Source organism: Phyllobates terribilis, unplaced genomic scaffold (genome assembly GCF_046119375.1).
Source record: "Phyllobates terribilis strain yellow unplaced genomic scaffold, ASM4611937v1 Scaffold_8__6_contigs__length_399053987, whole genome shotgun sequence".
Classification (NCBI taxonomy): Eukaryota; Metazoa; Chordata; class Amphibia; order Anura; family Dendrobatidae; genus Phyllobates; species Phyllobates terribilis.
Genome location: NW_027362768.1, coordinates 65,998,764 through 66,019,633, shown reverse-complemented (window position 1 = coordinate 66,019,633; position 20,870 = coordinate 65,998,764). Strand labels below are relative to the sequence as shown.

The window sequence follows — 20,870 nt, the reverse complement described above, 5'->3', positions numbered from 1 at the left end:
GTGTGAACATTTTATTGGTTGGATAGAAGATAATGCTTCCAGTCACTTAGCCACCAACACCACCATCCTGTCTTCCACACGGTGAAATCTCAGTAGCCGTGAGTCTGGACCGCATATTCCTCACCCTGATCCTCCTTCCTCCCATCATGCCGAGTGCCCAGAGACAATTGATCCCACACTTGGACACTCCGAAGAGATGTTCACTTTTCCATTTATAGATTCGGGCCTCTCGCCTGGTCCACTTGAAGGGGGGCAAGAGGAGATTGCATAAGCGATGCCCAAATATTTGAGAAGCTACGGTCATACAAAAGCGACGGTGGGAAAGTGTCACAAGAGGTGGACGATGATGAGACAAAATTGCCAGAAAGTCAAGAAGAGGACCAGGGTACGGAAGTGGAAGACGAGGTGGTGGATGATATAGTAACTGACCCAACCTGTGAGGAGGACCTGCAGAGCAATGACTGCAGCACACAGGGGAAGGGAGGCAGAGCACCCCAACAGGCAGGAAGAAGCAGTGTGGTGGCCGGAGACAGAAGGCGGGCAACAGTTCCCCATAACACCAACACGAAGGAAGTTGCCAGTACAATTGTTAGGTCTTCCTGAGTCAGGTTATTTTTTAAAGACTCTGGCGATAACCCCAAAAAGGCCATTTCCACACCTGCCAGGCCATCATCAGCAGGAGTAGCAAAACAACCAGTCTGACCACCACCAGCATGATCCCGAACCCCAGGATCCAGAAAGAGTGTATGCGGGTGACACCACTGCTTCTTCCGCTGTTGTGTGTGCAAGACAATCCCCTGTCCATAGTGCATGTGAAGATGCCTCTTGCCCTGCACCTGTTGTTGCACACTCTCAACTAGCACCATCAGCAAGCACGTGCTTGTCCCAGCACAGCATTCAGTTGTCCATACCCCAGTCCTTGGAACATAAGCGCAAATACGCAGCCAACACCCCACAAGCCACACTACTAAATTCCCACATTTTGCAATTGCTTGCACTCGAAATGTTGCCATTTAGACTCATGGGGACAGAAGCTTTCTGCAACCTGATGGCGGCGACTGTCCCTCGGTACTTTGTCCCCAGTTGCCACTATTTCTCCTGGTGTACTGTCCCCTCATTACACAAGCACGTGTCCCACAACATTAGCCATGCCCTCAACAATGCAGTTACAGCGAAAATGCACCTAACCACAGACACGTGGACAAGTGCTTGTGGGTAGGGATGGTATATCTCGCTGACGGAACACTGGGTTAACATAATGGAAGCCGTCACCCAGTCGGACCTTGGGACGGAACACATCCTCCCGACGCCGAGGATTCCGGGCCCTGGGTCAATCAGGGTTGCCCCAACAGTCTACAGCTCCTTCACCTCATCCTCCTCAGCCTCCTTATCCTCTTCAGCCTCCATCTCCGAAGTGACCACATCAGTCTCAAGCTGGAAGCACTGGAGCACTGCCTCAGACAAGCGGCAACAGGCTGTGCTGAAGCTAATATGCTTAAGTGACAAACTGCACAATGCTGAAGAGTTGTGGACAGCTCTGAAAGAGCAGGCAGATCTGTGGCTCACACCGCTGGACCTACAGCCAGGCATGGTTATGTGTGACAATGGCCGGAACCTGGTGGCGGTCCTGAGGTGAGGCGAGCTCACACATGTACCATGCCTGCCCATGTGCTTAACCTCGTGGTTCAGCAGTTTCTCAAAACCTACCCGGAGCTGCCGGATCTGCTTGTCAAAGTACGCCGCCAGTGTGCCCATTTTAGGAAGTCAGCTTCAGCTTCCGCCGCTCTTGCCTTGCTTCAGCAGCATTTGCAGTTTCCGGTTCACCGACTGGTGTGTGATGTCCCCACGCGTTGGAAATCTAAACTGCAGATGTTTGGAAGGATTTGTGAGCAGAAGAGGGCATTTGTTGAGTATCAGCATCAACAAGGCCGTCGGTATTCAGTTCAGACTCCACACATGAGATCTCAGGAGTTGACATGGATGTCAGACATCTGTACCATCCTCCAAAATGGTGAGCGGCGATGACGCCATAATTAGCGGCGCTTCTCTGTATTCTGAAGCCCTCTCTGCTCACAATCAAAGAGGATGCATTGCAGGCAGAGCACGATGAGATGGAGATAGGAACCATACAGGGTGATTCCACATCGCCCAGCCCCATCTCATCCCAACATGGATTGCGTGATAATGAGGAAGAGGAGGAAGAACAGGAGCTAGTTTCATGCGCTATAGATGGTACCACCTGCAGAATTGTCATACCGTCTGTTCAGCGTGGATGGCCTGAGGAGAGAGAGGAGGAGGAGGAGAACATGGTCAGTCGTCCTCTTGGTGAGGACATGGAAGTCTTGCCTGTTAGCAGTCTGGCACTCATGGCTGAGTTTATGTAACGCTGCTTTTCCCGTGACCCTCGTGTTCTCAAAATTTTGGGTGACAGTCATTAGTGGTTGGTGACACTTCTAGACCCACGCTACAAGGAGAACTTTATATCTCTTATTCCTGAGGCGGACAGGTCTACAAAAATGGGGCAGTACCAGAAGGCCCTTATTGCCGAACTACAGTATTAAAAAAATTCCCATCTGAAAATTCTGGCGGCAGAGGTCACAGTTCGTTGGATAACCAAGGAGTACAGCCGAGAGAGACACAACTCTAATCCAGCAGAGGCAGGGGAACACTGTCAAAGTTCTGGGAGAATTTTCTCAGCCCCTCCCATCGCACAGGCCCTGAGGTGCGGGGTACTCTCACAAGGACTGCAAAGTTTGGGAAGATGCTGAGGGAGTAACTTTCTGACCATACCAACGTCCTCCTTGATTCCTCTGTGCCTTATAATTATTGGGTATCCAAGCTGGACACGTGGAATGAACTGGCTCTCTACACCTTGGAAGTCCTGGCCTGCCCTACCACTAGCGTTTTATCAAAGCGGGTTTTTAGTGCCGCTGGTGGAGTTAAAACTGATAAGTTCATCCGCCTGTCAACTGAAAATGCTGACAGGCTGACTCTTATAAAAATGAGCAAGGGCTGGATTGGGGCAGACTTCTCAACACCACCGAATGATAGCAGCGTAACATAAGCTCAAATCCAGTGTCTTTTTTTGGGAGGTGTATTCCCCATGCACCTTTTTACACCCACACATGGGTATACGCTTCCTGATTTTGGCTATTTGCTCTTGCCCTCCTTCTTCTCCTCATCCTCATCCTCCACAACCTTATCACCAGGGTGACTGTGATCTGTGTTTCAACACCCACATAATTTTTTAAAAGGTGTTTATGATGCCCGTAAAAATTTTTTTTATACAGCATGTTTATGTATACCCCCCAGGGGTAAATGTTTGTCAGCCCATGCACTTAGTGCATGGGCATTACAAGTACAGGAGACCCGCTCCTTTCTAATGGGAACAATTTTTTCTGAGGCCCTCCTCCACGTCTTTTCCAAGTTGCATTGGAGTGCCTCCCAATTTTTGGCAGCCCTTGCATTCACTGCATAGGCCAACACTATGGTACACCCACTTCCTAATAATGGGAACATTGTTTTCAGGAGGCCCTCTACGTTTCTTCCAAGGGGCATTGGAGTGCCTCCCAATTTTTTTTTCAGCCCTTGCATTCACTGCATAGGCCAACACTATGGGAGACCCACTTCCTAATAATGGGAACATTTTTTCATGAGGCCCTCTTCATCTCCTCCATGGGGCATTGGAGTGCCTCCAAATTTTTGGCAACCCTTGCATTTACTGTATAGGCAAACACAATGGGAGACCCACTTCCTAATAATGGGAACATTGTTTTCAGGAGGCCCTCTGACCTCCATTTCTCTTCCAAGGGGCATTGGAGTGCCTCCACATTTTTGTCAACCCTTGCATTCACTGCATAGACAAACACAATGGTAGACCCACTTCCTAATAATGGGAACATTTTTTTTCAGGAGGCCCTCCTCTACATCTCTTCCATGGGGCACAGGATTAGGTCCAAATTTTTGGCAGCCCTTGCATTCACTGCATAGCTAAACAGTATGGGATACCCACTTCCTAATAATGAGAACATTGTTTTCAGGAGGCCCTCCTCTAAGTCTCTTCAAAGGGGTATTGGGGTGCATCCAAATTTTGGGCAGCCCTGCCACTCACTGCATATGCAATAACAGTATAGGAGACCCACTCTGTAGTAATGGGAACAACAAAGCATAGCCGGATGATGGCTCTCTAACAATAGTGAGGACCGACAGCTGGCCCTTTAAGAATAGTAAAGGCCGCCTGATGGCCCTATAAAAATAGGTTTTGTGACTTTCAGAGTCCCTCCTTCATAAATGAAACAGGATGTGTCTGATCATGTCTCACACACCACATGGCCAGATAAGGTTGTAAAATGTTAAAATGACTTCTCCCGGTGAATGCATTTGTCACGGCTGAAAGCAATGCAAAAGTGCAAAAACGCATCAAAAGCGCTACGTGTGAACATAGCCCAAGGTGTGGAGGATTATTTTTTGTTTTGGTTATTTATTTTAACTTATATAAAATTCAATACCCTAGAAAGGATGTTCCTTAACATATTTCCCAGGAAAATCCATTTTGGTTTCGTTTTTGTATGTTTTATTGTGAGTCCGTAAAAGTGGGATAATACCTCTTACAACGTTGTTCACAGCAGTGACCTGGGAGTCATAAATGCTTCCAGGGGTCTTCTCTATGCTGTTACCATGGCATTTGAGCACTGTTCCCATCGATTTGGGCAATTTTTAGGCCTCTGCAGACCGCCCGGGGAAGCCGCCTGAAAAATGCTCGAGTTTCCCATAGACTTAAATTGGGCTCATTGCTTGGGTCGAGCACCACAGCATTCCAATTTGCATGACCCGAGCATAGAGCATGCAAGCCTTTTAGTGCTGGCCCATCACTAGTGTCTGATCATGTCTCACACACCACATGGCCAGATAAGGTAGTAAAATGTTAAAATTACATTTACTGATGAATGTATTTTTCACCATTGAAGCAATGCCATAGTGCAAAAAAAACTTCCTGAGTATTGCACATGAAAACATTATCTGTTTGTTGTTCTTGAGTGTAGAGAGTTGTAGATTACACTGTCATGGATCACCTCAGATCCACTGAAGCATATACAGGGTGGGCCATTTATATGGATACACCTGAATTAAATGGGAATGGTTGGTGATATTAACTTCCTGTTTGTGGCACACTACTATATGTGAGGGGGAAAATTTTTCCAGATGGGTGGTGACCATGGCGGCCATTTTGAAGTCGGCCATTTTGGATCCAACTTTATTTTTTTCAATGGGAAGAGGGTCATGTGACACATCAAACTTATTGAGAATTTCATAATAAAAACAATGGTGTGCTTGGTTTTAACGTAACTTTATTCTTTCATGAGTTTTTTAGAAGTTTGTGACCATTTATAAAATGTGTTCAAAGTGCAACCCATTGTGTTGGATTGTCAATGCAACCCTCTTCTCCCACTCTTGACACACTGATAGCAACACCGCAGAAGAAATGCTAGCACAGGCTTCCAGTATCCGTTGTTTCAGATCTGGAAATTTTTCCTCCTCCCATATACTAATGTACCACAAACAGGAAGTTGATATCACCAACCATTCCCATTTAATTTAGGTGTATCCATATAAAGCCCACCCTGTATAGTAAAATGACAGCACACAATTCAGATCAGAGGCTTAACTATATTTGGGTGCAGGGATTGCAGTCGCACCTGGGCACAGGAGCATATAGGGGCATAAAAGGTCAATTTGACCCATATAAAAAGACCAATGCAATTAAAGATCTGTAAAAGTTGAAGGCCCAGTTGGATATTTTTCAATAGGGCCCACAAATTTCAGGATACATTCCTAATTCCGATGATGCAAACTTTAATGTGGAGAGGCAATGACAACAGCGAACACTTAATCCCTCGACATCGACTATCAATTCCGCTTAGGCCACGTTCACACGTTCAGTATTTGGTCAGTATTTTACATCAGTATTTGGAAGCTAAAACCAGGAGTGAGTTAAAAAATATGTAAGTGGTGCACATGTTTCCATTATTGTTCATTCGGACATCTTTTCTTGCGTACAAGTGTTATCCGTGATTTTCACGGATAGCACTCGCACCTTTCATAGTCTATGAGACAATTCACATGTCCGACTTTTTCCTCGGATCTAGTGGTCCGAAGGAAAAAACCTGAGACATGTCTAATTTTGATCTGAGTGTTGGATCAAAATCGGCAATGCAAGTCAATGGATCCTTGAAAAAATCGGAATGCACTTGGATTACATCAGAGTGCGGTTTGATTTTCACAGACTGTCATAGTCTGATCAAAATAATCCATTTGATTTTCTCTTTTGTTGAACCTCTGATTGTTCCACTTCTGATTTTGGCTTACAAATACTGATAAAAAACTACAAATACTGACCAAAAACTGAATGTGGCCTTAAATGGAGTCTGTCAGTAGGATCAACCCTCCTAAGCCATCTATATGGAAATATAGGTCATAAAAATATGTATAAAATGATACCTTGATATCTGCGATCCGATGTCTTACTCCTGCAAAATACACATTTTTCTTAATATGCATATCAGCTGTTAAGATCTATAGGCTGGACATACAGTTATATGAAAAGTTTGGGCACCCCTATTAATCTTAAGCTTAATATTTTCTTAAAATTGGTGTTTTTGCAACAGCTATTTCAGTTTGATATATGTAATAACTGTTGGACACAGTAATGTTTCTGCCTTGAAATGAGGTTTATTGTACTAACAGAAAATGTGCAATCTCGATTCAAATGAAATTTGACAGGTGCATAAGTATGGGCACCCTTATCATTTTCTTGTTTTAAATACTCCTACCTACTTTTTACTGACTTACTAAAGCACTTTTTTGGTTTTGTAACCTCATTGAGCTTTGAACTTCATAGCCAGGTGTATGCAATCATGAGAAAAGCTACTTAAAGTGGCCACTTGCAAGTTGTTCTCCTGTTTGAATCTCCTCTGAAGAGTGGCATCATGGGCTCCTCAAAACAACTGTCAAATGATCTGAAAACAAAGATTATTCAACATAGTTGTTCAGGGGAAGGATGCAAAAAGCTGTCTCAGAGAATTAACCTGTCAGTTTCCACTGTGAGGAACATAGTAAGGAAATAGAAGAACACAGGGACAGTTCTTGTTAAGGCCAGAAGTGGCAGGCCAAGAAAAACATCAGAAAGGCAGAGAAGAAGAATGGTGAGATCAGTCAAGGACAATCCTCAGACCACCTCCAGAGAGCTGCAGCATCAACTTGCTGCAGATGGTGTCACTGTGCATCGGTCAACTATAAAACGCACTTTGCACAAGGAGAAGCTGTATGGGAGAGTGATGCGAAAGAAGCCGTTTCTGCAAGCACGTCACAAACAGAGTCGGCTGAGGTATGCAAAAGCACATTTGGAGAAGCCAATTTATTTTTGGAAGAAGGTCCTGTGGACTGATGAAACCAAGATTGAGTTGTTTGGTCATACAAAAAGGCGTTATGCATGGCGGCAAAAAAACACAGCATTACAAGAAAAACACTTGCTACCCACAGTAAAATTTGGTGGAGGTTCCATCATGCTTTGGGGCTGTGTGGCCAATGCCGGCACCGGGAATCTTGTTAAAGTTGAGGGACGCATGGATTCCACTCAGTATCAGCAGATTCTTGACAATAATGTTCAAGAATCAGTGATAAAGTTGAATATACGCAGGAGATGGATCTTTCAGCAAGACAATGATCCAAAACACTGCTCCAAATCTACTCATGCATTCATGCAGAGGAACAATTACAATGTTCTGGAATGGCCATCCCAGTCACCAGACCTGAATATCATTGAACATCTGTGGGATCATTTGAAGAGGGCTGTCCATGCTCGGCGACCATCAAACTTTACTGAACCTGAATTGTTTTGTAAAGAGGAATGGTCAAAAATATCTTCATCCAGGATCCAGGAACTCATTAAAAGCTACAGGAAGCGACTAGAGGCTGTTATTTTTGCAAAAGGAGGATCTACTAAATATTAATGTCACTTTTCTGGTGAGGAGCCCATACTTATGCACCTGTCAAATTTTGTTTGAATGCAGATTGCACATTTTCTGTTAGTACAATAAACCTCATTTCAAGGCAGAAACATTACTGTGTCCAACAGTTGTTACATATATCAAACTGAAATAGCTGTTGCAAAAACACCAATTTTTATAAAACATTAAGCTTAAGATTAATAGGGGTGCCCAAACTTTTTCATATAACTGTATCTCTCTGAGAATCTGCCTCCAGAGCTAATTTTACATAAAAGGGAGCATTAAAAATGTGAGATATGTAGATCAAGAGTGCAGGCTATCAGTCATTTCATGGTTCACATTGGTGATGCCCCCTTTTATTTAAAATAAGATCCGAGGGCAGATTTTCAGGGAGATCTATGTCCAGTGCATTTACATATTAAGAAAAATGTGGATTACTCTGAATTTAGACATCAGATGGCAGATATCAAAGTATCATTTTCTTCAACTTTCTATGACCTACAGTGACATGCGAATGTATTTACCACACTTTGCTTTTTAACTGTTTTGTTACATTATAACCTGTGTTTAAATATTTTTGTAATTTGATTTATTTGTGATGCATCAGCACTAAATAGTCTAAGTTGGTGAAGTGAAGTGAGAAAAATATAGGCATAAAGTCCATTTATGGGATCAAATAACTGAAAATTGGCATGTGCATATGTATTCACACCTTTTGCGATGAAGTTACCTTCATAAGTCACATGCTTGGGGAAAGGAAGTCCACCTGTGTGCAACCTCAGTGTCACACGGTCTGTCAGTATATACTCACCATTTCTGAAAGGCAACAAAGGCTGTAGCACCATGAAGCTAGAGGCACCACTAACCAAACAACACCATGAAGACCAAGGAGATTTCTAAACAAGCCATGGACAAGTCAGGATTGAATTTAAAAAAAATATAACAATTTCTAATGATCCCCCAAAGCACTATCAAATCCATTATCATTAAATAGAGAGAACGTGGTACCACAATAAACCAGCCAAGCGAGGGTCGCCCACGAAAACTCTCAGCTTGGGCAATGAGGACATTAATCAGATTCAAGGAGATAAGCTATTGCTTCTAAGCACATTATAAACTATGAAATAATAACAAATATGAAGTATTTTAACCTTCACCTAATTGTAGGAATCTTTTTAATTAATGTATTAAAGGTTACATTTTATTGACCTGCTGGAGAGGGGTTTATTTAGTGGGGATATGCACTCTTGGTTTTTCCTTGTGGTAAAAATTAAATATTAGAGCTGAAAGTTAAGCTTTTTGTTTTTGGATTTTTTTTTTTTTAAAAGAAGTTCCATGAAGAAACTGTGCAAGGCCTCATTCAGGATTCATGAGTCACGTATGTGTTCTATATGTGGGTTTTATGGAGATAACACATATTCATTATAGTCTATGGTGCTATTCACATGCCCGTATTTTTTGCAGACCGTGTGTCCGCAAAAATTAGTAAGGGGACATATCCGATTTTGACCTGAGTCATGGATCAAACTTACTCTTACACGTCTATAGGTCTGGAAAATATTACGACCAGAACATGGAAGGCATCAGTGTAAAATCCGTGTGCTGTATGATTCACATTGCAATGAGTAGGGGAAGCTTTGTAATTTGTTATTTTTCTATAAGTGAAAATCACTGATGAAACACTGATGGTAAAAACTGATACACTGACTAGACACTGAGGAAAATGGTATGAAAAACACTGAGGACAGTCTCAACATTTAACATTTAAATACATGAAACATCACTGACGTCTGAATGAGGCCTTACAGTTTTATAACAAGACATTTACCAGAGCAAGAGGGTGTAGATTCAGACCATTCTCCTGTATTCTGGCACAATAACGATGATTTTCCTTGTAATTCAAATCCTTCTTCACAAGTGACATTGCAAATGGATTTGTAGCTGTACTCTCCGAATGTATCAGAACAATGTATTTGACCATGTTCTGGACTCTGTAGGGCCCTACATTGGACCGCTGTGAAGAAAGTTAAGATTTTAAATTACCAAAATATATTGAATTATGCAAGATAACAAATTTACTGAAAATTTTAAAGCACAATCATAATAATAAAAACAATCTACATGTATGCTGGCCTTTAACCTGTGATGCACTAGGAGATTTTTCATTTTTGTGTTTTCGGTTTTTCCTCCCCTTCTACCAAGATGCATAACTTTTTTACTTTTATATTCACATAGCCTTATGTGGGCTCGTTTTGAATGACACCATCCATTTTACCATAAAATGTACTGAAAAATGAGAAAAAAATTCAAGTGAGAAAAAATGGTGAAAAAAATGAAATTCTGCCATGGTATGTTTTTTTAAGGTGTTTATTGTATGATAAAAATGACAAGATTGTTTGAATTCCCAGGTCAGTACAATTAATAATAATAATAATCTTTATTTATATAGCGCCAACATATTCTGCAGCGCTTTACAATTCAGAGGTTCACATAGAGTGCATTGTGAAAGCATTTGGCCCCCTTGAACTTTTCTACCTTTTGTCACATTTCAGCCTTCAAACATAAAGATATAAAATTCTAATTTTGGGGGGAAGAATCAACAACAAGTGGGACACAATCGTGAAGTGGAATGAAATTCATTGGATATTTTAAACTTAAAAAAAAAAAAAAGAAAAAGAAAAGTGGGGCGTGCAACATTATTCGGCCCCCTTGAGTTAATACTTTGTAGCGCCACCTTTTGCTGCGATTACAGCTGCAAGTCTCTTGGGGTATGTCTCTATCAGTTTTGCACATCGAGAGGCTGAAATTCTTGGCCATTTTTCCTTGATAAACAGCTTGAGCTCATTGAGGTTGGATGGAGGGCGTTTGTGAACAGCAGTTTTCAACACTTTCCACAGATTCTCGATTGGATTCAGGTCTGGACTTTGACTTGGCCATTCTAACACCTGGATAGGTTTTTTTTGAACCATTCCATTGTAGATTTCACTTTATGTTTGGGATCATTGTCTTGTTGGAAGAAAAATCTCCGTCCCAGTCTCAGGTCTTTTGCAGACTCCAACAGGTTTTCTTCCAGAATGGTCCAGTATTTGGCTCTGTCCATCTTCCCATCAATTTTAACCATCTTCCCTGTCCCTGCTGAAGAAAAGCAGGCCCAAACCATGATGCTGCCCCCACCATGGGGATGGTGTTTTGAGAGTGATGAGCTGTGTAGCTTTTATGCCAAACATATCATTTTGCATTGTGGCCAAAAAGTTCGATTTTGGCTTCATCTGATCAGAGCACCTTATTCCACATGTTTGGCGTGTCTCCCAGGTGGCTTATGGCAAACTTCAAACAAGACTTTTTATGGATATCTTTGAGAAATGGCTTTCTTCTGGCCACTCTTCCATAAAGGCCAGATTTTTGCAGTGTACGACTGATTGTTGTCCTATGGACAGACTCTCCCACCTCAGCTGTAGATCTCTGCAGTTCATCCAGAGTGATCATGGGCCTTTTGGCTGCATCTCTGATCAGTCTTCTCCTTGTTCGAGATGAAAGTTTAGAGGGACAGCCGGGTCTTGGTAGATTTGCAGTGGTCTGATGCTCCTTCCATTTCAATATGATCGCTTGCACAGTGCTCCTTGAGATGTTTAAAACTTGGGAAATCTTTTTGTATCCAAAACCCGGCTTTAAACTTCGCCACACCAGTATCTTGGACCTGCCTGTTTTTTTGCCTTGGTCTTCATGATGCTCTTTGCACTTGAAACAGAACCCTAAGACTATCACAGAGTAGGTGCATTTATACGGAGACTTGATTACACACAGGTGGATTCTATTTATCATTACCAGTCATTTAGGACAACATTGGATCATTCAGAGATCCTCACTGAACTTCTAGAGTGAGTTTGCTGCACTTAAAGTAAAGGGGCTGAATAATATTGCACGCCCCACTTTTCAGTTTTTTTTTTTTTTTTTAAAGTTTAAAATATCCAATAAATTTTGTTCCACTTCACGATTGTGTCCCACTTGTTGTTGATTCTTCCCCCAAAAATTAGAATTTTATATCTTTATGTTTGAAGCCAGAAATATGGCAAAAGGTAGGAAAGTTCAATGGGGCCAAATACTTTCACAATGCACTGTACAACAGTCAAAAGTAACATAGCTAAATATAATACAATAATTAAAGCAAAAATAATGACGACCCTGCTCGTAAGAGCTTACAATCTACAATGAGGTGGGAGTGACACAAAGTACAGGGGCTTATTTACAATGATGGTCCAGCCATCTTGAGGGGATGAGGGATAGATAAAGGCTGCATGAGCTCATCACCTGTCAGTATCTGTAGTGCTTTTGGGTGCAGTGGAGTTTGGTGGAGACTTATGTTTTGAGAAATAATGAATGGGCTATAAAAATATAAAAGGACTTTGATTAAGGAATGTGATAGGCCACCCTGAACATGAGTAGAACTTGAGTAGAATTTCTTTTAATAAAGTAAGGAAGTTTGTTGAAATAAATTATATTTTGGTTTGTATTGCTATTTTCTGAGGCCCTTCATGTTTTTATTTTTCGGTCAACTGAGCTGTGTGAGTGTTTTGGATGGTGAGGTGATGGTTTTACTTATACCAATTTGGGATTCATATAATGTTTTGATGGTATTTTATTGCATTTCTTTTAGGAAAATGTTTTGAAAAACTGCAATTCTAGCTTTTTTATTTATTTTATTGTTTTCTCTTAATGACGTTTAGCATATGGAATAAGCTAATTTTATATTTTGTTAGACTGGACTTTTACTGAGGCACTAATACCAAACATGATTATTATTTATTTTTTAATTGAGGAAAAGAGCAGTTATTCAAATTTTTTAACATTTTTCCTTTTTTAAAAACTGTTTTTCATCTTTTGCTTATTTTCTTAATCCCCTATATGGACTTGAACCTGTTAGATCGCTTACACTATACACTAAAATATCAAAATATTGCAGTATATTGTGAAAATCACTGAGCTTCATAGACTGCCTCCTATATCTGACTTAGAAGACAGATTCCAAAATGATCATCGGGGAATGAATGGGCGTCTCGTAAGTGATTGATGTATTGATAAATATAAAATGTTTTATTGTATTTAAAAAAATAAAATACAATTCAAAAGCATACTACTTTCTTCCTCAAGTCACATATAAAGTATAAGTATCTTACAGGCATTGATATTCAATCTGTTACATATATGTCACTGGCGCAAATCGCATTCAATCATTGCGTTACCTGTGATTAGTGATGAGCGAGTACTAAATGCTCGGGTGCTCGTTGCTCAGGTTCAGCAAATCGTAACAAGCCCAATGTAAGTCAATGGGAAACTCAAGCATTTTTCCAGCGGCCACACCGGAGGTCTGGAAGGGGTCTAAAAATTGGCTAAATCAATGGAAACAGTGCTCAAATGATATGGGAACATCATGGAGAAGACCCCTGGAAGCATCTTTGACTCCCAGGTGACTGCTATGAACAATATTGTCAGAATATTAGGCCACTTATACAGACTCACAATAAAACAACAAAATACAATACAAAATGGGGCCAAAATGGATTTTCCTGGAAAAAAATGTTAAGGAACATTGTTTCCAGGGTTATGACTTGTATATAAGGCAAATTAAATAACCAAAAGCAAAAATGCTCCTTCACAACTTGGGCTATGTTCACATGTAGTGTTTTAGATGCATTTTTGCACTTTTGAATTGCTTTCATCAGTGAAAAATGCATTCACCAGTAAATGTAATTTTAATATTTTACAACCTTATCTGGCCATGTGGTGTGTGAGACATGATGAGACGCATCTTGTTTCATTTATGAAGGAGGGACTCTGAAAGTCACAAAGACTATTTTTACAAGGCCATTAGGCAGCCCTTATTATTGTTAGAGGGACAGCAGTCATCCCTCACTATTGTTAGAAGGCCATCAGCCGCTATGCTTTTTTGTTCCCATTATTAAGGAGTGAGTCTCCTATACTGTTATTGCATATGCAGTGATTTCAAGGGCTGCCAAAAATGTGGACACACTCAAATACCCCTTTGAAGAGACATAGAGGAGGGCCTCAATAAAAAAAAATGTTCCAATTATAAAGGAGTGTGTCTCCTGTACTGTTATGCATATGCAGTGACTGCAAGAGCTGCAAAAAATTTGGACGCACTACAATACCCCTTTGAAGAGACAGAGGAGGGCCTCAGTAAAAAAAATGTTCCCATTATTAAGGAGTGGGTTTCCTATACTGTTATTGCGCATGCAGTGGCTGCAACTGCTGACAAAAAGTTGGATGCACTCCAGTACCCCTTTGAAGAGACGTAGAGGAGGGCTTCATTAAAAAATTTGTTCCCATTATTAAGGAGTTGGTCTCCTATAGTGTTAATGCCCATGCATTGACTACAAGGGCTGCCAAAAATTAGGACCCACTCCAATACCCCTTTGAAGAGACGTAGAGGAGGTCCTCATTAAAAAATTGTTACTATTATTAAGGAGTTTCTCTCCTTTACTGGTAATACCCATGCACTAAGTGCATGGGCTGAAAAACATTTACCTCTGGGGGGTATACATGAACATACAGTATAACATACAGAATGTTAGAGGTAGGCCTCTAAAAATATTTCCTATGGGCATCATAAACACCCTTAAAAAAATTATGTGGGTGAAGTGGTGGTGGAAAACAGAAGAGGAAAACAGAAAATAGAAAAAATAAGGAAGCGTATATCCATGTCTGTGTGAAGAGGTGCATGGGAATAGACCCTCCCCAAAAAAAGACACTGGATTTGACTTTATGTTCCACTGCTATCATCCGGGTGTGTTGAGAAGTCTGGCCCAATCCAGCCCTTGTTCAGTTTGATAAGAGTCAACCTGTCAGCATTTTCATTTGACAGGCGGATGCGCTTATCAGTTATAATAACCCCGGCGGCACTAAAAACCCGATCTGACAAAACGCTAGCAGCAGAGCAGGCCAGGAACACCAAGGCGTAGAGAGACAGTTCATGTCACATGTCCACCTTGGATACCCAATAGTTATAAGGCACAGAGATATCACAGAGGACATTGGTACGGTAAGCAAGGTACTCCTTCAGCATCTTCCAAAACTTTCCCTCCTTGTCAGAGTACCCCGCGCATGTGGGCCTGGTCACTGGGAGGGTCTGAGAAAACTATCCCACACCTTTGACAGTGTTCCCCTGCCTCTGCTGTATCGTATGTGTGTCTCCCTTGCCTGTACTTCTTGGTTGTCCAACAAGCTGTGACCTCTGCCACCAGCATTTTCAGATGGGAATTTTTTTATTAATTCTCCAACAAGGACCTTCTGGTACTCCAACATTTTATTAGACCTCTCCATCATAGGAAGGAGAGATAGAAAGTTCTCCTTGTAGCGCAGGCCTAGAGGTGTGACCAACCAGTATTTAGTGTTGGCCAACCGCGAGGGACATGGGAAAGACAGCGGAATATGAAGTCAGCCATGTGTGCCAGACTTCCAACAGCCAAGACTTCCCTGTCCTGACCGAGAGGATGACTGTCCATGGTCTCCTTCTCCTCATCCTCTTCCTGTTCCTCCTCCTAATTCTCCCTCTCTGCAGGCCATTCACACAGAACAAACAGTATGAGTGTTATGTGGGCAGTACCATCTGTAGCCCAGGAAAACAGCTCCTGTTCCTCCTCCCCCTTCTCATTATCACCCAATCCGCTTTGAGATGAGATGAGGCTGGGCTGTGTAGCAGCACCCTGTATAGTTCTTTGCTCTGCCGGCAATGCCTCCTCTTTAAGTATGAGCAGCGAGCATTTCAGTAGACAGAGAAGCTGGATGGTGACGCTAATTATGACGTCATTGCCGCTCACCATCTTGCATGGTCTCCTTATCCTCATCCTCTTCCTGGTCCTCCTCCTAATTCTTCCTCTCTTCAGGCCATCCACACAGAACAAACAGTATGAGTGTTATGTGGGTAGTACCAGCTGTAGCCCAGGAAAACAGCTCCTGTTCCTCCTCCCCCTTCTCATTATCACCCAATCTGCTTTGAGATGAGATGAGGCTGGGCTGTGTAGCAGCACCCTGTATAGTTCTTTGCTCTGCCGGCAATGCCTCCTCTTTAAGTATGAGCAGCGAGCATTTCAGTAGACAGAGAAGCTGGATGGTGACGCTAATTATGACGTCATCGCCGCTCACCATCTTGGTGTAGTCCTCAAAGTTTTGGAGACTGGCACAGATGTCAGACATCCATGCCAACTCATCAGCTCTTATGTGCAGAGGCTGACCTGGATACTGACGGGCGTGTTGAAGCTGGTACTCAACAACTGTCCTCTGCTGCTCACAAATCCTTCCCAAAATATGCTACGTTGCGCTCCCATGCTTTGTCATATCGCACACCAGTCAGTGAGCTGAAAGCTGCAAACTTTCCTGAAGCACGGCGAGGGTGGCGGTAGCTGGAGGTGAATTTCTGAAATGTATGGAGGGAGAAGAAGAGGATGAGGTGCAGGAGCTGAAGAATGTGGGGGCAACCTTGATTGACCCAGGTCCCGCAATCTTCTACGCTGGGAAGACGTGTTCTGTCCCAGGGTCCGACTGGGTCCCGGCTTCCACTATATTAACCGAGTGTGCTGTCACTGAGATGTACCGTACCTGGGCACAAGCACTTGTCCATATGTTCGTGGTTAGGGGGATCTTCCCAGTAACTGCTTTGGTGAGGGCACGGGTAAGGTTCTGGGACATGTGCTTGTGTAAGGCGGGGATGACACACCGGGAGAAATAGTTGCGGCTGGGGACTGAGTATTGAGGGATGGCCACCGCCATGATGTTGCAGAAAGATTCCATCTCCACAAGCCTAAGGCTAAGTGCCCACGACGCAGAAATGCTGCAGATTTTTTCTGCATCTTCCTGGCAGGAAAAACGCATGCGGATTTTACATGCGTTTTCCTGCCAGGTAGAAGTGTTTGTCAAGCATTTTTGCATGCATTTCTGTATGTGGGTTATCAAGCGGTTTTCCAAGCGATTTTAGCATAAAAATAAAATAAAAAAAACCATTATACTCACCTTCTGATGGCCCCCGATCTTCTCTCTGGTACGTCCGGTCTCTTGTACAGCTCGAGGTGGTGTAAAAGGACCTCCCATGACATCATTTAGTCATGTGACAGGTCACACGACCGCCGACCAAAGGACTAGGGTAGGGACAACTGAACGCTATGCTGGGACAAGGGAGTTGACATGGTTGCTGATGGTGGAGGTTGTAAGTGTGCAATGACAGGTGCAGGGTGGAAGGCATCTTCGCCTGCGCCATGGACAGGGGATTGACTTGCACTCACAACAGTGGAACAGGCAGTGGTGTCACCCGCAGACGCTGTTTCTGGCCCTGGTGTTCGGCTCTACTAGTCAGGTGCTTTGCTGTCATGTGCCTGGGCATGCTGGTGGAGGTCAAGCTCTCAGTTTTCCTACTCCTGCTGATGCTGGCATGGCAGATGTTGCAAATGATCTTTTAGAGGTTAACTTGACAGTCTTTAAAAAAGAGCCAGACTCGGGAAGACTTAACAGTTGAACTTTTAACTTCTCTCTTGTTGGTGTTCTGTGGAACAGTTACCTGCCTTGTGTCTGTAACCACCCCACTGCTTCTTTCTGCCTGTTGTGGTGCTATGCCTCACTCCCCATCTTTGCTGCTGTCCTCGCTAATCATGTCACCTTGCCAGGTTGGGTCAGTGACTTCGTCGTCCACCACCTCGTGTTCCACGTACGCACACTGGGCCTCCTCCTGACTTGCTGGCAATTGGGTCTCATCATCATCCATGCCTTCATTTGTCCATGGCTTCTCAAATATTTGGGCATCGCTACATGGCATTTCCTTTTGCCCCACTTGAAGCGGGCTGGGCGAGAGGCCCGAATCTATAAATGGAAAAGTGAACAGTTCTTCAGAGTGTCCAAGTGTGGGATCGCTTGTCTCCAGGCACTCGGCATGGTGGAAGGAAGGAAGATCAACGTGAGGAATATAAGGTCCACACTTATGGCTACTGAGACTGGACCGTGAGGAAGGATGATGGTGGTAGTGGCAAACTGACTGAAAGTGTGGCGCCCTGCTGTGCACTGGTGCCACAGAACCCAGAAGGATGCATGGATGGACTTCTCCACAAGAGGCTCTCACACATTCACACACCTCCACCCTACCATCTCAGACCAGCAGAGGGAGCCCGTTAGGGATATATATATGGAGGGTGGAGCCAGGCAGCTCAGTTTAGACTGTGAGTTGAGCAGAGAGCGTGCTGATGCTCAGAGAGCAGCGAAGAGGCAGCACGCTGGCTGCTGTGCTTAGGCGGGCCAAGGCCTACAGCACGAGTGAGGGCCCTGAGTGTGGCCGAAGGAGAGAGGAGAAGGGAGAAGTAGTGAGGGGGCAGAGGAGCATACCAGGCTCACCCAGAGATATATACCGGACACCGGGTCCGCGCCTACAGGGACCTTTTACACCCAGTAGGGACCACCGGAACCCCTGGAGGACTACAGGTCCCACGTTTACCAAACGCTGACTACAGTACCAGGACTAGGAGTCACGGAGGCCCCAGCAACCAGGGAGAGTGATCTCCAAGAGGAGGCCCTACCACCAGGTCAGCAGGTTCAAGGGAGAGAGAGACAGTAACCAAGCTAAGCCTAGTTCCAGGCAGGCCAGAAGCTTAACGAGTAAAACCACGGATCAGGAGGCCCTATACCCGCTTACTTGGGAGAGTCCCAAAGTGCGCCCTCAGTCCGGAGTACCCTGGACCGTGCCTGCATCATCACCAGTAAAGGTGCTGAACCTTACCCCCGTGTGAGTGTCCGTCTTTCCTCCGGGACCGTCCTGTCGTCTCTCCCCCACATCCACCATCTACCCCTACACTGTCCTGGAGCTAGCTCTAACTGTGGAGAGCCACACGATCCCTGCTGCCGTAACACCAGCTCCAGAGGACTGCTCCGCAGCGCCGGCACCCTTTTGCCGCATTCCACAAGTGGCATCACGAACTTTCCAAATCCCCTATAAATAACCCCTTTTACTGACCGCCCTGGGTCACGGACAGGGCCAGCCACCGTGATATCCCCCACCGGCATACACAGAGGCCCGGCTGCCGAGTACCCCATGGCCCAGGGGGCGCGTCAGCCTTGGCGTCACAAACAGGATTCCGTGCCCGTTGCCACCGGGTACTGTGCGCCTTTAAAAGACTGTAATACTCACTGTGGTGAAGGTTTCCCGCCATTCCCGAGATTTCCCGCCATTGTCCGCCATCTTCCTGTCGCCGCGCGGGAAGAAGAGGGGTGTAACCGCGGGAATCGGAGAGGCGTAACCGCTGGAAGTGCGTGAAGCCGAGGACACTCCCCGCCCCTGATGTCGAACCAGGAAGCGTCAGGTCCTGGAAGGAGCCCAGATGATGCTCTGACGTCAGACGCGAGCAACGCAATGTCCTGGAAGAAGACTGTCACCCGCGGAGCTGCTGCCTACAAGATAAGAGGTGAAGAAGGTAGGCTTCGGTTCACTAGGGGGGCGCAACCATGGCCGACGACCAGCAAGCCGCCGGAGCACCGGTTAATGCTCCAGATGCCCAACCTGCGCCCGGCGCTGCACAGGTCGGAGCGGCCGCTCCACCAGCAGGGGTCATGACTCCGTTGATAGCCATGGCCCTGCCGTATATCCCTGGAGCGAAATGGCTTCCCCAGTATAATGGCAAACTAGACACCCTGTCCGGATTCAAGAGAAAAATATGCGGTGTGCTAGACATGTATTCTATGACTGGTAAGCAGAGAGCTGCTGTTATGCTGGGACAATTGACTGGTGCCGCAGAGCGGGAAGTTGAAACCTGGCCAGCCGCAGACCAGGAATCAGTATCCAACATCTTTAAGAGACGGCAAACTGTGTTTGAAAATCGCACTGAGACGGATCTCCGGATGAGGTTCTACCACTGTGTCCAGGAACCTGAGGACAGTGTCCAGGACTACGCCAGGCGCATACAGGAAGCCCTGCGGGCCCTGAAACAGGTTAGTCCAGCCATTATACAAAATGAAAATAAAATGCTGATGGAACAGTTCATCCGGGGATTGAGGTCCCAGGAGGAGAGCAGAACTGTACGGTGGTGGGCCTTAGATCATCCAGATGCCACCTTCGACACCCTTAAGGACATGGCTATAAAGGGGCTGCAGCCTCTGAAAACAACAGACACTGCTATCCAGCGTTACCAGGGTGGGGCCACCCCAGTGCCAGCAGCACCCACTGATCCTTCATTAATGGCTGAAACAAAGATGCAAACAGTGCCTCCTAGCGAGCTGGACAGCCTAAGCTCTGAAGTGTGCCAGTTAAGTAAAACCCTGGCCACTGTCCTGAACACCCTGCAGCTACAGATGGAGCCTGAGCCAGAAGGAGGGATCCTACTGGCCGACAGCCCTGAGGACGAGCCCTGGATGAGGAGAAAAAGGAGGACAACGCCACCCCGCAGAAGGACAACGCCACCCTGTGGGAGGACCAACGACCAACGTCACCCTCCAGGAGAATTCATCTGCTACCGCTGCCACAAGGCAGGCCACACAGCACGGAACTGTCCTTTAAACGAGCAAACCCTGGGGCCGAGGGCCGACATCCAGGAGTAGATCAAGCAGGCCCATCAGGCTGGTACCATCGGTTCATGGAAGGAAGACCTTTCCTGTCCATCGTGCTGGATGGCATCGCGACACCTGCCCTGATGGACACTGGATCTCAGGTAACCATCATACCTGATGTCATCTAGAAAAGGTACTGGTCCGTAGATGAACTCCAGCCGCCAGCCCTGAACCTCTCCGTGTATGCCTCTAACGGCCTTCCTCTTAACCTAGTAGGGGTTAAGGACGTGACAGTGAAAGTGGGGAGAGTGGAACTAAAGGACCAAGGACTGA

The 20,870-nt window shown here is 44.8% G+C and overlaps 1 protein-coding gene across 3 annotated transcripts in view; it reads right to left on the bottom strand.

Annotated features, from left to right (window-relative positions):
• LOC141156717 (E-selectin-like) overlaps positions 1 to 20,870 on the bottom strand; it is a 1,180,370-nt gene that overhangs the window by 397,537 nt on the left and 761,963 nt on the right. For all 3 annotated transcript variants that reach the window (XM_073643013.1, XM_073643011.1, XM_073643012.1), the window contains one exon: positions 9,835 to 10,020. In XM_073643013.1, the coding sequence (XP_073499114.1) occupies positions 9,835 to 10,020 (186 nt within the window). The remainder of the gene's footprint in view (positions 1 to 9,834; positions 10,021 to 20,870) is intronic.